This window comes from Triticum urartu, chromosome 3 (assembly GCF_003073215.2).
Source record: "Triticum urartu cultivar G1812 chromosome 3, Tu2.1, whole genome shotgun sequence".
In the NCBI taxonomy this organism is placed as follows: Eukaryota; Viridiplantae; Streptophyta; class Magnoliopsida; order Poales; family Poaceae; genus Triticum; species Triticum urartu.
Window position 1 is genome coordinate 657,427,019 of NC_053024.1, and position 12,555 is coordinate 657,439,573.

The 12,555-nt window shown below is 49.9% G+C and overlaps 1 protein-coding gene across 1 annotated transcript; it reads right to left on the minus strand.

Moving 5' to 3' along the window:
* Window positions 1-6,976: 6,976 nt before the first annotated feature.
* Window positions 6,977-11,828, minus strand: LOC125545742 (stearoyl-[acyl-carrier-protein] 9-desaturase 2, chloroplastic; the record flags this gene model as incomplete). Its single annotated transcript, XM_048709774.1, is given in 3 exon segments — window positions 6,977-7,809; window positions 8,487-8,985; window positions 11,487-11,828. Coding segments are annotated over 3 exon segments (1,176 nt in total). The 3' UTR covers window positions 6,977-7,248.
* Window positions 11,829-12,555: the final 727 nt, after the last annotated feature.

Consider the following 12,555-nt stretch of genomic DNA (forward strand, 5'->3'; position numbering starts at 1 on the left):
CAAACATAGGTGGCTACGGCCACCGCCCTCTCTTTTGGAGAGGTGGTGTCTCGTGGTTGGTTCGTTTGTCGTGAGCCTTTCTGGTTTTGTGTGTTGCGTGGTCTTGTGGTGTCGTGTTGGCTCGGAGTGTTTTATGCAAATATCCAGTTTTTCGTGTGCTCGAAACGTGCATCTTCTTGAGCTCACGGTACTACCGCGTCTGGCCGCGGTACTACCGCTTTGGGAGGCACGGTACTACCGCGCCACAGCACGGTACTACCGCTCTGGTGCGATACTTCAGAAGTACTGCGCCGGGCGGTACTACCATGTCTGGGCACGGTACTACCGCGTCGTCGAGGGCGCGTGGGGGTTATGACTCGGGCAGGGGATTTCCAACTCCCCATACCCATTCGTTTGTCTCTCTATCAAGAATGGCGTCGGAGGCCCTCGCCGGATCTCCGTCTCCGGCCACTCTCCTCGGATTCCGACCGGTGGGATCGTTCCCCACCATTTCCTCTTCCCATGGACCAAGGTTTTTCCCCAAATCCCTCTTTTTCTTGGTTGTTCTCTTGCTTCTAGGTTTTTGGGGAGAAACTTGTCGTTCTTGAGATTTTAGGCCAAATCTATGCAAGAGTAGGATGTAGGAGAGTCGTGATGCGTAGGAAACATACTTGATATGCTGTCTTGTGGTAGCTTTGTCCAACCGTAGTACCGCCGTGGTTTCGCGGGCTTTGTTCAGATTTGAACTTGTTCAGATCTGACGCGGTGCGGTACTACCGCCCGTCAGGTGCGGTATTACCGTACTGTGCGGTACTACCGCTCTGCAGACGCGGTACTATCGCGCCAGCCGCGGCGCTAAGGTCGTACTACCGCTCCTACACCCGGTACTACCGTGATCTCGCATGGTACTACCGCGTCTAAGAGTCGTACTACTATCTTAGCTCCGCAGCACTTGGCAGTACTACCGTAGGGATCAAATCTCTCTCTAGGCATTTATCATGTGTGCTTTCTGCTTGTTTCACTTGCGTTGTTGTGGTATTTGCATTAATCTCTCTTGGCTGTTGTGGGTGTTTTTGCGTTCTGTGTCTCAGGTGGTGGCTCTCGCCGTTCCAATCCCAATCGTGACACTGGCTCCAAGCGTCTGCGCAACCCCCAAGATGAAGCCCCAGAGGGCTCCAATGCCCCCAAGCGCAATGTCAAGACCACTGCCAGTAAGCAAAAGGAACCTGCTAAGGGCATGGACGAGATTTCAATCACTGAGTATGTCGAGCACCGGAAGATCAATCCCTATGTGAATCCTCGGGCTATCCTTAGAGGCACCGAGTTGTTCTAGACCAAGCAACAGGCTCTCATCTATCTGGATGTGATCAAGAACAAGTAGAATACCTTCATGGATGTCAAGTGGATAGACATGCATCACCTGCGGAAGGACAAGTTTCGTGACTATTTTGGAGAGGCTTTGGACTTGGTGGAGTAGTTTGCTATTGAGCCGGTGATCTCTTTTCACCTTGACTATGACCCTGAGCTCATCTGTCAGTTCTTTGCCTCAGTGTACTTTCATCCCGGGGAGGAGCGGAGGATGACCTGGATGACCAATGGCCGTCAGCTGTCTGCTACATGGAAAGAGTTCATGGATCTGCTGCACATTCCTGATGACGGGCTTCACACCCCCGTTGGCTTTCGCACCCATGCCAACTCTGAGTCTGCCAACAAGAACCTGCTTCAGCCCCTCCTTGTTGAGAAGGTACTCCCCAATGGCAAGTCATCTTGGGTGTTAAACTCCTTTCTGGATATCATGCATCACATCTTCCGCAACACTCTGTTCCCACGCATTGGCGACAAGGACAAGGTACATGCATATCTAGTGGACATGTTGCTCTTGTGTGCAGAGGCACGTTCTTCTCAAACTCAGCCACTTGATGTCTCACACATCATGTGGTGTGAGCTTCGGTTTGCGGTGTTCACTCGCAAGGTACCTATCTATGGACCGTACCTGTTTCTGCTGCTCTCCACCACTTGGGAGAAGATGTACCCGGGTGATGAGTTCCTTGCTCCAGACTGGATTCGCCATGAGTCCATCAGCCTCCGCGTCAAGCCCAACTGGGCCAACACCACTACCCGTGCTAAGGCCTCTTCTGCTAGGAGGGCTGCTGGTGAGGGGGAGGCTGGTGCTGCTGAGAATGTTGCTGGGGACCATGCTGCTAGGTCCACCACTTCTTCCTCTGAGCCGTCATGGGCCAAGAAGCTAAAGGACAAGATGAAGACTCTCTTCTGCATGCAGGCGAAGGGACAGTACATGGCTCACATGGCTGACAAGGAGAGTCGCCGCCGTGACAAGAAGGTTATGAGGCTCTTTGGAGAGGATGTGTCTGGCGGGTCTGAGGACGTCATCACACCTGAGGCTGCCTGGATGTCAAAGCAGGGATACAAGTGGACCAGTTCAGAGGATGACCTCGAGGAGACTATCCCCGCCGCTGAGTCTAATGAGGAGCACGAGGAGCAGTGCGACGACTTCTCTTCCTGAGCCGCCCCGTGTGTGTAGGTGTCCTCTCTGCCTTTTTGGCGTCTCGATGCCAAAGGGGTAGAGAGTGTAGGGATTTGCGTTGTGTCGTGCTTGGTGTGTTTGTCTGCTTTGTCGTTTGGACCTCGTTTTCCTCGTTTGCTTTTGTTTGGTTTGTGCCTTCGAGACCTATCCTACATATGGTGTAAGACATATGCACTCTATCTATCTTAGTTAACTTATGTTTGTACTATCTTGTCTAGTGATAGATATGCCTTGTCTCTATAATATAGGGGGAGCTCTGTTCCTAGTATTCGTGTGCCATGCAGTCCATAGCACTCATCTAGGTGGCACACATCTAGGGGGAGCCCGTCTATATTATAGAGAGGAGGGGTTTGCATTTACTTAATAGTATTTTCTTTGTGCAAATCCCGTTTTGTCATCAATCCACCAAAAAGGGAGAGATTGTAAGGTCATATTTATCCCTAACTGTTTTGGTGATTGATGACAACCCATTTGCGGACTAATCGTGTGCCATGAGTATCCCAGACACTTCTTTGCTAGGAACAAGACGATTGGGTGCCCCTCGAAGACTGACGAAGACGGCGTCTTTTCTACGTTTCTTTTTGGTGGATTTGAGTCGTAGGAAAGCCGTACTATTAAGAGGGGGTCCGCGTTGGAAAGGTTTGGGTGGAATCATCACGTACACGTCTCCTTCTTATCCCCTCCTTCTTCCTTGGAGCTTCCTCCGTTTTCTTGCCTCCCTTGTCTGGCTGCCGTTGTTGGTTGCGATAGTACTGCTCCCAGGTCAACGGTAGTACCGTAGGCATCCGCGGTAGTACCGCGCGGTGGCGCGATAGTACCACAGGTGCCCACGGTAGTACCGCTCCCCTAGAGCCGCACTACCGCTGCCCACCAGGCTAGTGCCACCCCTTTGCGGTAGTAGGAGCGGATGTAATTTTTTACATCCGCACCTACCGTGGTAGTACCGTTTTCGCCAAGCGGTAGTACTGCGCTATGCAGTCAGGCAGTAGTACCGCCCCTTGGCAGTACTACTGTGTCGGGTTTTTACTACTTCCGTTTCTTTGCGGAAGTAGGCACGGAAGTTTCCCTTCTCCCCTGGCTGGGTTTTTTGCCTCGCGGTAGTACCGCACGTGCGGAAGTACCGCCCCCAGCTTCTGTGCGTCTGTTTATAGGTTCTGTGCTGGGGTTGCGGCAGTACCGTGGGTCGGTACGGTAGCACCGCACAGCCGTGCGGTAGTACCGCTTGGTTGCAAGCAGTAGTACCACGCGGCCTTGCGGTAGTACCGCTGGCCAGGCGCGGTAGTACCGCTGGCCGCGGGCTGGTTGGTGGGTAACGGTTGGATCTTTTCCACACACTATATAAGGGATCCCCTTCTTCCCCGTTGACTCACCTCTTCCACCACTAAGCTCCATTATTGCTCCAAGCTCCATTTTCGCCCGATCTCACTCCCTAGCCAACCAAACTTGTTGATTTGCTCGGGAGTGGTTGAGAAGGCCCCGATCTACACTTCCACCAAGAGATATTTGATTCCCCCCACTAATCCCTTGCGGATCTTGTTACTCTTGGGTGTTTGAGCATCCTAGACGGTTGAGGTCACCGCAAGCCATAGTCCATTGTGGTGAAGCTTCGTGGTGTCGTTGGGAGCCTCCAATTGAGTTGTGGAGATTGCCCCAACCTCGTTTGTAAAGGTTCGGTCGCCGCCTCCAAGGGCACCAATAGTGGAATCGTGGCATCTCGCATTGTGTGAGGGCGTGAGGAGATTACGGTGGTCCTAGTGGCTTCTTGGGGAGCATTGTGCCTCCACACCGCTCTAACGGAGACGTACTTCCTCTCAAAGGGAAGGAACTTCGGCAACACATCCTCGTCTCCACCGTCTCCACTCTTGGTTATCTCGTGCCTTTACTTGTGAAAGCTTATTTGTTTCATATATCTTGCTTGCTTGTGTTCCTATCCGTATTGCATCATATAGGTTGCTCACCTAGTTGCATATCTAGACAACCTACTTTGATGCAAAGTTTAAATTGCTAAAGAAAAGCTAAAAATTGTTAGTTGCCTATTCACCCCCCCGCCCTCTAGTCAACCATATCGATCCTTTCACATCTCCTAGATAGATCTTGCGTGATCGTAGGAACATTTTTGAAATACCGCGTTCCCCAACACGATGCCGTGGCGGTGGCCCGGTTGGTGGTAGCCGAGGTGCTCATGGGCGGAGCACGCGGCACGGGCGCTGTCCGGTCAGCATGGCCGTGTGGGCGGCGTGTTGACCGGGGTGGGTCGTTCACCCAATCCGGTGACGATGAGTGTTGGTCGGGGTGAAAACCCGTTCTGCTTTGCCAGGCCAGCGGCGGCGGCGTTCTAGCGCCGTCCCCTTCTTGAAGGTGCCATCGCGGCATCTCATCTGTCGTCGTAGTGCTCCGGAGGAAACTCTAATTCTTGATTGGGCGGTGGCGACACGATGCTGTCGTTCCCTTGCTGAAGGCGCCGCTTTGGAGCTCATTGTTCATCTTACACGGCTTCTCCTCTTCGCGGTGGCCCGCCTATGGTTGAGGGCCCCGGCATCTTCGTAGTAGTGCTTATTGTGTTCATCTGATGTTGGCTAGGATTTTGTTGGGGTAGTGTTGCTGTTATCAGCGTCCTTGTATCCAGCCTTGGGTGGGTGTGGTGTGGTGTGTGTGTTTGTATCGGCAGGATTCGGTTGTTTGGTAATGCTTTATCTATAAAGCGGGGGGAAACCCTTTTTCGTAGAAGCGACCATTTCCGCATCTTCCATTTTCCTAATAGATAGCCAGAGCCCTACTAGTGTTCTGAAATTTATTTTGCAAACATTTGGATTGCGATTTCTTATCACTTCTGAATTTTGTATAATGCACTTATACGCTAGAAATGAGTGATCGAGTAAAAGCCGTATTTTGACAACCACGCTAGTTTAATTATTTTTGGTGAGGTACTTTTATTTACTTTATATTACTATCATAACAGGAACATGCCAAACATGGCACCTTAGAACAACTGTGCGTTATCTACATGCATTCACAACACATCTAGCATTCTCTACATGTACAGATGTGCTGTTACATGAGCATCTACGAAAGGTAAGCGTCAAAAATAAAAACCATCTATGAAAGGGCAACCTTTTTTTTTTCTCTAATCTGAACCCACAGTGCTGTCATCTAGGATGGGCGACTCGCCTGACCTAATTCAGAAGCCATTTTATTTCCTTGAGAAACTAGAATACTGTCTTACGAAAGCGACGAGGTAGCAAGCCATGTCCACGAATTCCCACTCCCCAGCGGATCAATTGTTCCAAGTTCCATCTCAGAGTCTTGTCTTTTCTTCTTTTGAGGGGATCCCAGAGGCCTGTCGATGAGGCGCTGTTTCATGGGCAGAGGAGGTCGCTTCTCCCTTTGCTGACAGAAAACGAAATGAGCCCCGCCGTTTCATCAAGGGAACTTTGGCTACGGACGTCAGTCACCTCCCTTTCAGGTGGCAGAGAGGATCTCCGCGTCAGGCGAACTGGTGCCGATTTAGATAGAGGCTTGCTTGGAGAAGCCCGGCATATTTCCTTGATGCCACGTGTCAGCAATCCTGCACACTGCCCTGAAGAGAAGAGAGGATGATGGCTCTCCTCTCCTCCCATTTGTTTTAACCTTTCAGAGCATGATGATGACACAAGGGAATGGTTCATTTCAATATTTGCATCAATAAGCCTGCAATTTGCCGAACTTATGGTCTGTAGGCATTTTCAGGATTTGCATTTCTCCCGAGGAAAACCCGCTACCGCTTGCTTGGAACAATGCTAGGCTGACTCGTATTTGAGCTGAAAAAACAGTGTGGCGAGCGAGCAGAGGGAGACAGGCCTAGACGCCTAGTTGAGTTCAAATGCTGCGAATAGTCTGTTTTCAGAAAGGAACAAGAAGCAAATGCTGCAATTGGCAAGGCCGAGTGGTCACCGGCAAGTTGTTGGTAGATCTCTCCTCAACTTGTACAACGGGTATGGCTGGCTACTTGACCAAGCGAACACGCATCTGCACGAGCTCCTGAGAAATACGTATATGATTTACGTCTATATCAAGCATTTCGTATATTAACCCGTCTATACCAGGCATATTTTGTGCCTACGCTAACATTTTTCTTTTGAAATGCACCAACGATGGCACGCGTTTGGCCACATCCCACACGTAGCAATCAATCACATCATGATGGATAGCAACCACTGATTTATGCAGAGATACGGAAACACCACCGGCTGAATCGTATGCTGTCTCAGATAGACAGACAGACAGACAGCTACTCCCTCCGTCCTACAGTATAATATAAGGATCCTTATATTATGGGACGGAGGAGCACAATATATCCATTATATCTGAAAGATGTGCCCCTCTACTAGTGAGTGATCTTCAGTTGGAGCTCCGCATTATTATCATCTAACACGGCAGATGACAAGCGTTATTGGTCACAAAACTTAAGGGATCTGAACAACACAAACAGCACGCTGCATGCTTCAGTTCATGTTCAGTCCACACTCCACACAGCCAGCATAAGTTGTACACAAAACTAACAACACACACGCGGACAGACGACATCTCCCTATCGCTATAAGGAACGGCAACGACGAACCTGAACTGAAGAACTATGTAACGAGGCGAGTCCGAACCTCGTTATATCAAAGACAGACTCTCCACATGCATGAACGACAGGTAGGTACGCGGGAAGCTTGGAACGCCGTGATGGAGGCGCTTCGTGCTCACATCTGCACCTCCCTGCCATACACCCAGCTGAAGGGCATCTTACCGGCTTGCTTGGCCCTCGACTGGGCCCTCTCGTCCAGCTTCCGGATCCTGCCAGCGAGGGTGCAGAGGTAGTCCTGGGCCTTGTGTCCCTCACCAGAGAGGCCGGTCAGTTCGGGGACCTTCCACCTGCCAACGAGGAACTCGAGGATGTCGGCGTAGTCCCTGGCGGTGTACACGCCGAGCCTCTGCGCCACCATGGAGAAATGGTCGAACAGCTTCTCGTCCTGCCCATCGAACATCAGGTGGGCAGGCATCGCGATCTTCTTCCTCATCATGTCGGCCAGAGCAAGCACGGTGCCATCGGGATCAATCTCAAACAGCTTCTCGACGATCTTGGTGTATGCAGTCTCATGCCGCTTCTCATCTGAGGCGATGATGCCGCAGATCTGCGCGAGCTTCAGGTCACCGAAGTCCTTGGCATGGCGAGCGGTGTTTCCATGTGAGATGAAGGTCGCGCGCTCTTGGAAGGAGGTGTAGATGAAGCCAAGATATGGGTTGTTCTCTGTCCTAGGGTCCTGAAAACAGAACAACAAAGAAGTATATGTCAGTTTTACGTACTTCTCTGTGATGTGAAATAGCCTCTGTTCAAGAATTCATCCGATTAACCAGTTAAGTTGCCGATTAATCCCTACTCGTAGGGTCACCGAGTAGCCGATAAACTCAAAAATCGTCCGATTAATTGATTAAATGGCCGATTAACTTGCCAATTAGTCGATTAATCCCCTACTCACCAGCCAACCGAGCAGCTACCAGTTAACGATTTCCTCAACAATGGAAATAGCCAACATGAACAAAAACAGTTCAAGGTAGAGAGAATCCACTGGAAGATATCACAGTTTTTCATAGTATGATTTACTGTCTTAGAGGTGCTCTCAAAAGAATTTCATGAAAGCAACATGTTTAGTACGTACTCCCTCCGTTCCTAAATACTTGTCTTTCTAGGCATTTTAACAAGTGACTACATACAGAGCAAAATGAGTGAATCTACACTCTAAAACATGTCTACATACATCCGTATGTAGTAGTCATTCAAAATGTCTAGAAAGACAAATATTTAGGAACGGAGGGAGTACATGCCAACTAGCTAAACATGAGTATGGAAGAGGCATGAGCAAGCAAAAAAAATGTGGTTAAAAAAGATAGGCAGTAATATGGCCAATAAAATGGTTGAACAAAGCTGTTACCAACTTACCATTCCAGAGCCAATAAGATACTGAATTGTCTTCTCAATTTGCCTCATGTCCACTCTCCCAGTGAGGTACAGATACTTGTTTAGGAGGTCACCATGCCTATTCTCCTCAGCAGTCCATGCCCTCGTCCAAACGGCCCAAGCAGTGGGGCTTGCACCTGTTTCATCTCGGACACCATCGAGGGTGTTAAGCATAGTCTGGTATGTAGGAAGGGCTTCCTCTGTAATCATGTCTCCAACCAAACAAACAAGATAATCATCAGGAATTTCCTTGGCACGTTCTCTGAGTTCCTTAACTTCATCGTGAAATCCATCAGATGCTGGATCAGGGAGGAAATCCTGTGGCTGCCAACACTTCTCAACTGGCTTAAGATGCAGCAACAGATTATCTCTAGCCCAACCATCAAGAGACTGAAATATTTCCATCTTCTGAGGTGGCATCGAATGTGTAACCTGGACATGAACCTCCTTTGGAGGAGCAAACGTCTTCTTGCTCTCAATCCTGGAATATAAAATAAAACAACATTCAGCAATACCCATGTATGTGATGACAACTCCATCACCTGCTTTAGGCATTTGGCACTTGTGAGAGAAGACATATGTTGATGTGGTTAACATGCCAGGTTATTTTATTTTATTTTTACTCAGGTTGCTACTAGTCGTGTACTCCAGAGATTTAAACTAGTTATTTACCTATATCATGCAAAACAAACACATGCATTGCTACAGTATGCAATGAATGATACAGCAAAAAAATGCAGAGACACCCATGTGATTCATGTGTCCCAAGCACGGAATCACTATTTAACTGCCCTAGAAAATTAACAACCAAACTTTTGTCTTGTTCGATTTGCAATGAATGAATAGCACATATAACATGGAAAAACAGAATTGCTGGAGCATATGAAAGGGCAAAAACAAAAAGGTCATGACATCAAAACTGAAGCCCAGAAGCGATGGAGTTGCCACTCTTAACGCCTGGAGTAACATTTTTGTAGTGTATATAGGAGTGTAACAAGGTCTATACTCAGAACATATGACTTCTAAGAAAAAGGTATTTCATAAATTTATATGGGTTCAGAAAGATAATCCACCAGGTCACCTTATCTTTCTTCAGTTTTTCAAATTAACTTAGGCATGCCTGCAATTTTTTACTTCGACATCATAAGCAGAGTATGCATGAAACCAGATTGTACAGTAGATTTGGTTAAATCTGAACCCATGCCGCCAAAGATTACATGAGATATGATATCACCACGCCGACCAGGAAACAAGGTAGTATAAATACTGATATGGACTGTATGAGTTACATACAAGATACAAGGGATTAGTGCGACTGTATCTGGTACTGTTTGGTAATGATGTTACATTCAGATATCATGAATTGGAGATGCTAGTATACGTCCATAAATGCACACAGGTGGTTAGGTTAGTAGCTGATGTCATTGACCTACAGGCCCATGCTGTATCCCATGCCAACCACGATGTGACTGTGACCCCTATAATGAACTTATTAATGCAAGGATTGCATCAGCCTTATTGGGCTAGTATTTCGTTCATATCTATGTAAGTCCCAAGTTCTGCATATCACTGTCACTGTGAACGAATCCTGGATGGAAGAACTAAGATAGTCTGAGAAACAGAAAGACAACTACCACTAGCAAGCTGTCAGACTCACTCTGCTACTCTAACCTCATTGCCAGATCTAACTCAGAAAAAATACTCTTGGGTGCAAACCAGGTTCTCTGTTACAGAATCAAGTAGTACAAAACCTACTTAGGTGAAGTTCAGACAGCAGAGTATCCATGTTCTGCGAGAAACCTCATCATTTTCAAACTTTCGGCATGAAAATCTCGACTCATTTAATTTCTAAGAAACATAGGCCAGTATGGAACAATGGATGTCAAAGCACCTACGGCATGACACAGTCAGTCAGTCAATCGGACCCATCCTCCTTCAGGTGTCGTCCTCCTAAACCCATCCCCCATCAGGTGTCATGCTCCTAAACCCATGCTCCTTCAGATGTCGTCCTCCTAAACCCATCCTCCATCAGAGATGTCATCCTCCTCCTAAACCCATACTCTTTCAGATGTCATCATGCATTTAATAACTCGAGGAAACCGTCAAGCGAGCAGATGAACAGCACAGGGCCGTCATAAAAACAGCAGCAACAACCTAGGACAGCAAGCAACTGCGAAAATTAAATCCCGCCGGTACCGAGAACATGGCATGGACCACAGCAGGGCTGCCGAATCAGGCCGACAGTGATAGTTCACCTCGGTCTCCGACGTACTATAACGAAGTGGAGTGCTTGATGGTGAATGAGTGAGCGATGATTGCAGGCCGTTGAGCCGAATGAAACCGACCTGAACCACCGGCTCCCACGGACACGGCCACCGGCCGGCCAGTACTGAAACAGAAGGCAGTTAATGGAGACGACTGCGTGGGAGTGGTACCGCGCCCGGAGCCATTCTGGGATGGGATGGGATGCAACAGTAACGCTCGCGGCACGCAACATGAAGGCCCCAGCGGAGTTTAATGTGGAACGCACTGACTGGCGATCTGCAGTTCGGGTGCGGTGGGGTGGGAAGGCAAAACGAACCATGGGAGCAGGGGGCTCGGGGCTGGGGTCGATCCGCACAGGGAAACTGGTGGCCTGCGCTCGCAGAAAATTAAATGGCAGCGGTTCTGCTTCCACTACTGTTGTGTTTGCGTCTGATCTGAGGAGGAGGATGAGAGGGACGGCGGCGGCCATGTGCGGATGGCTGGCGGCGGCGCCGCCGGGGCGGGGAAGTCGAATCTGACGACCCAGAACGAAGAAAATGGCTGAATTCACATAACGGGAAAGTTGTTCATATCTGGACAGCGCGCATCGCCGCCAATCCGGAACAAACTGGCGGCGCCTCGGGCTGACGATCCATCCATCCAATCTATCTATCCACGGAGGAGAGAGGACGGGGGTAGAACTCGCCGCGAACTGGTGGGGAGAGAGGGGCGGCTTACTTAGCGGAGGCGGAGGAGGCGACGGCGAGGACCCTGACGCTGGCGCTCCTGCGGGCGCCGCGGCCGGCGAGGGGGGGCGTGACGCCGTGGGGGCGGAGCGCCATCCTGGAGGCCATGGCCGGGGGGGAGCCGAGCGCCGCCGTGGCCGTGGTACGCCGCCGGCGCCGAGGAGCGGGTGGATTGGGTTGCGAGTGGTGACGAGGAGAGATGCCGATGCGGTGCGGGGGTGTGGGCTGGCCTCGCCTCGCGCGATCCCAGCCTCAGGTTTTCTCGCCCCGCGGCGCGGCGGTGTCAGTGTGGGAGCGAGGGCTGGACCGCGGTCGACAGGAGCCACGGGTGCGTGCTGCTGGGCCGCCACCCGGCCGCTCATTTATTCCTCGCTCGCTGCTCCGGTCGTCACGTTTTTACCGATTTGGCCTCGCTTCAACTCGGAAATAAATTTAAAAATACTACTGATTTGGCCTCGCTCGTCTGCAATTTTCTCACACTTGGTCGGCACCGGGGCAGCTGGGCTAGGCCGGATGGTTCTTTTTCGCCACGCCGGGGTGGAGTCTGGATCTCCTTTTTCTTAAAGTGGAGGACAAGTCATCTTCGCCTTTTCACCAAAGGCGATCTCACTTTCTTTCCTTCAATGTTCGGTCTTATTTTTTTATGTGTATTGTTATTGGTAGGTTAACTAAATAATGCTAGCTACTTCTAGGACTTCAATGGCTGACGAACGTTCGCGGGGTAGGATGGTATTTGCTAACGATCCCATGACAATTTTAGCTGTATAGGATGGCATCTTCAAAACGTAATTCTAAGTAGATTGATCGGTGCAGCCAACTTTGAAATTTGATTTCGTATGTTAGTTAGTTGCCTTGAGAACAAAAAAATCGCTTCGGTCCATTTCCCTATCGCTGACGTTGTTGATTAGTTCGTGGCCACCACCCTAACCGTCGGCCAACGCCACTCGCGACGGCACCGTGGGCGCGTTGGCTGACCACCATCCTCCAACACCTCCTCGTTCGTGTCTGGCGCGCCCTCCCAAGTCAATCCTCATGCGGAGAACTGTACCATGCCCTTTCCC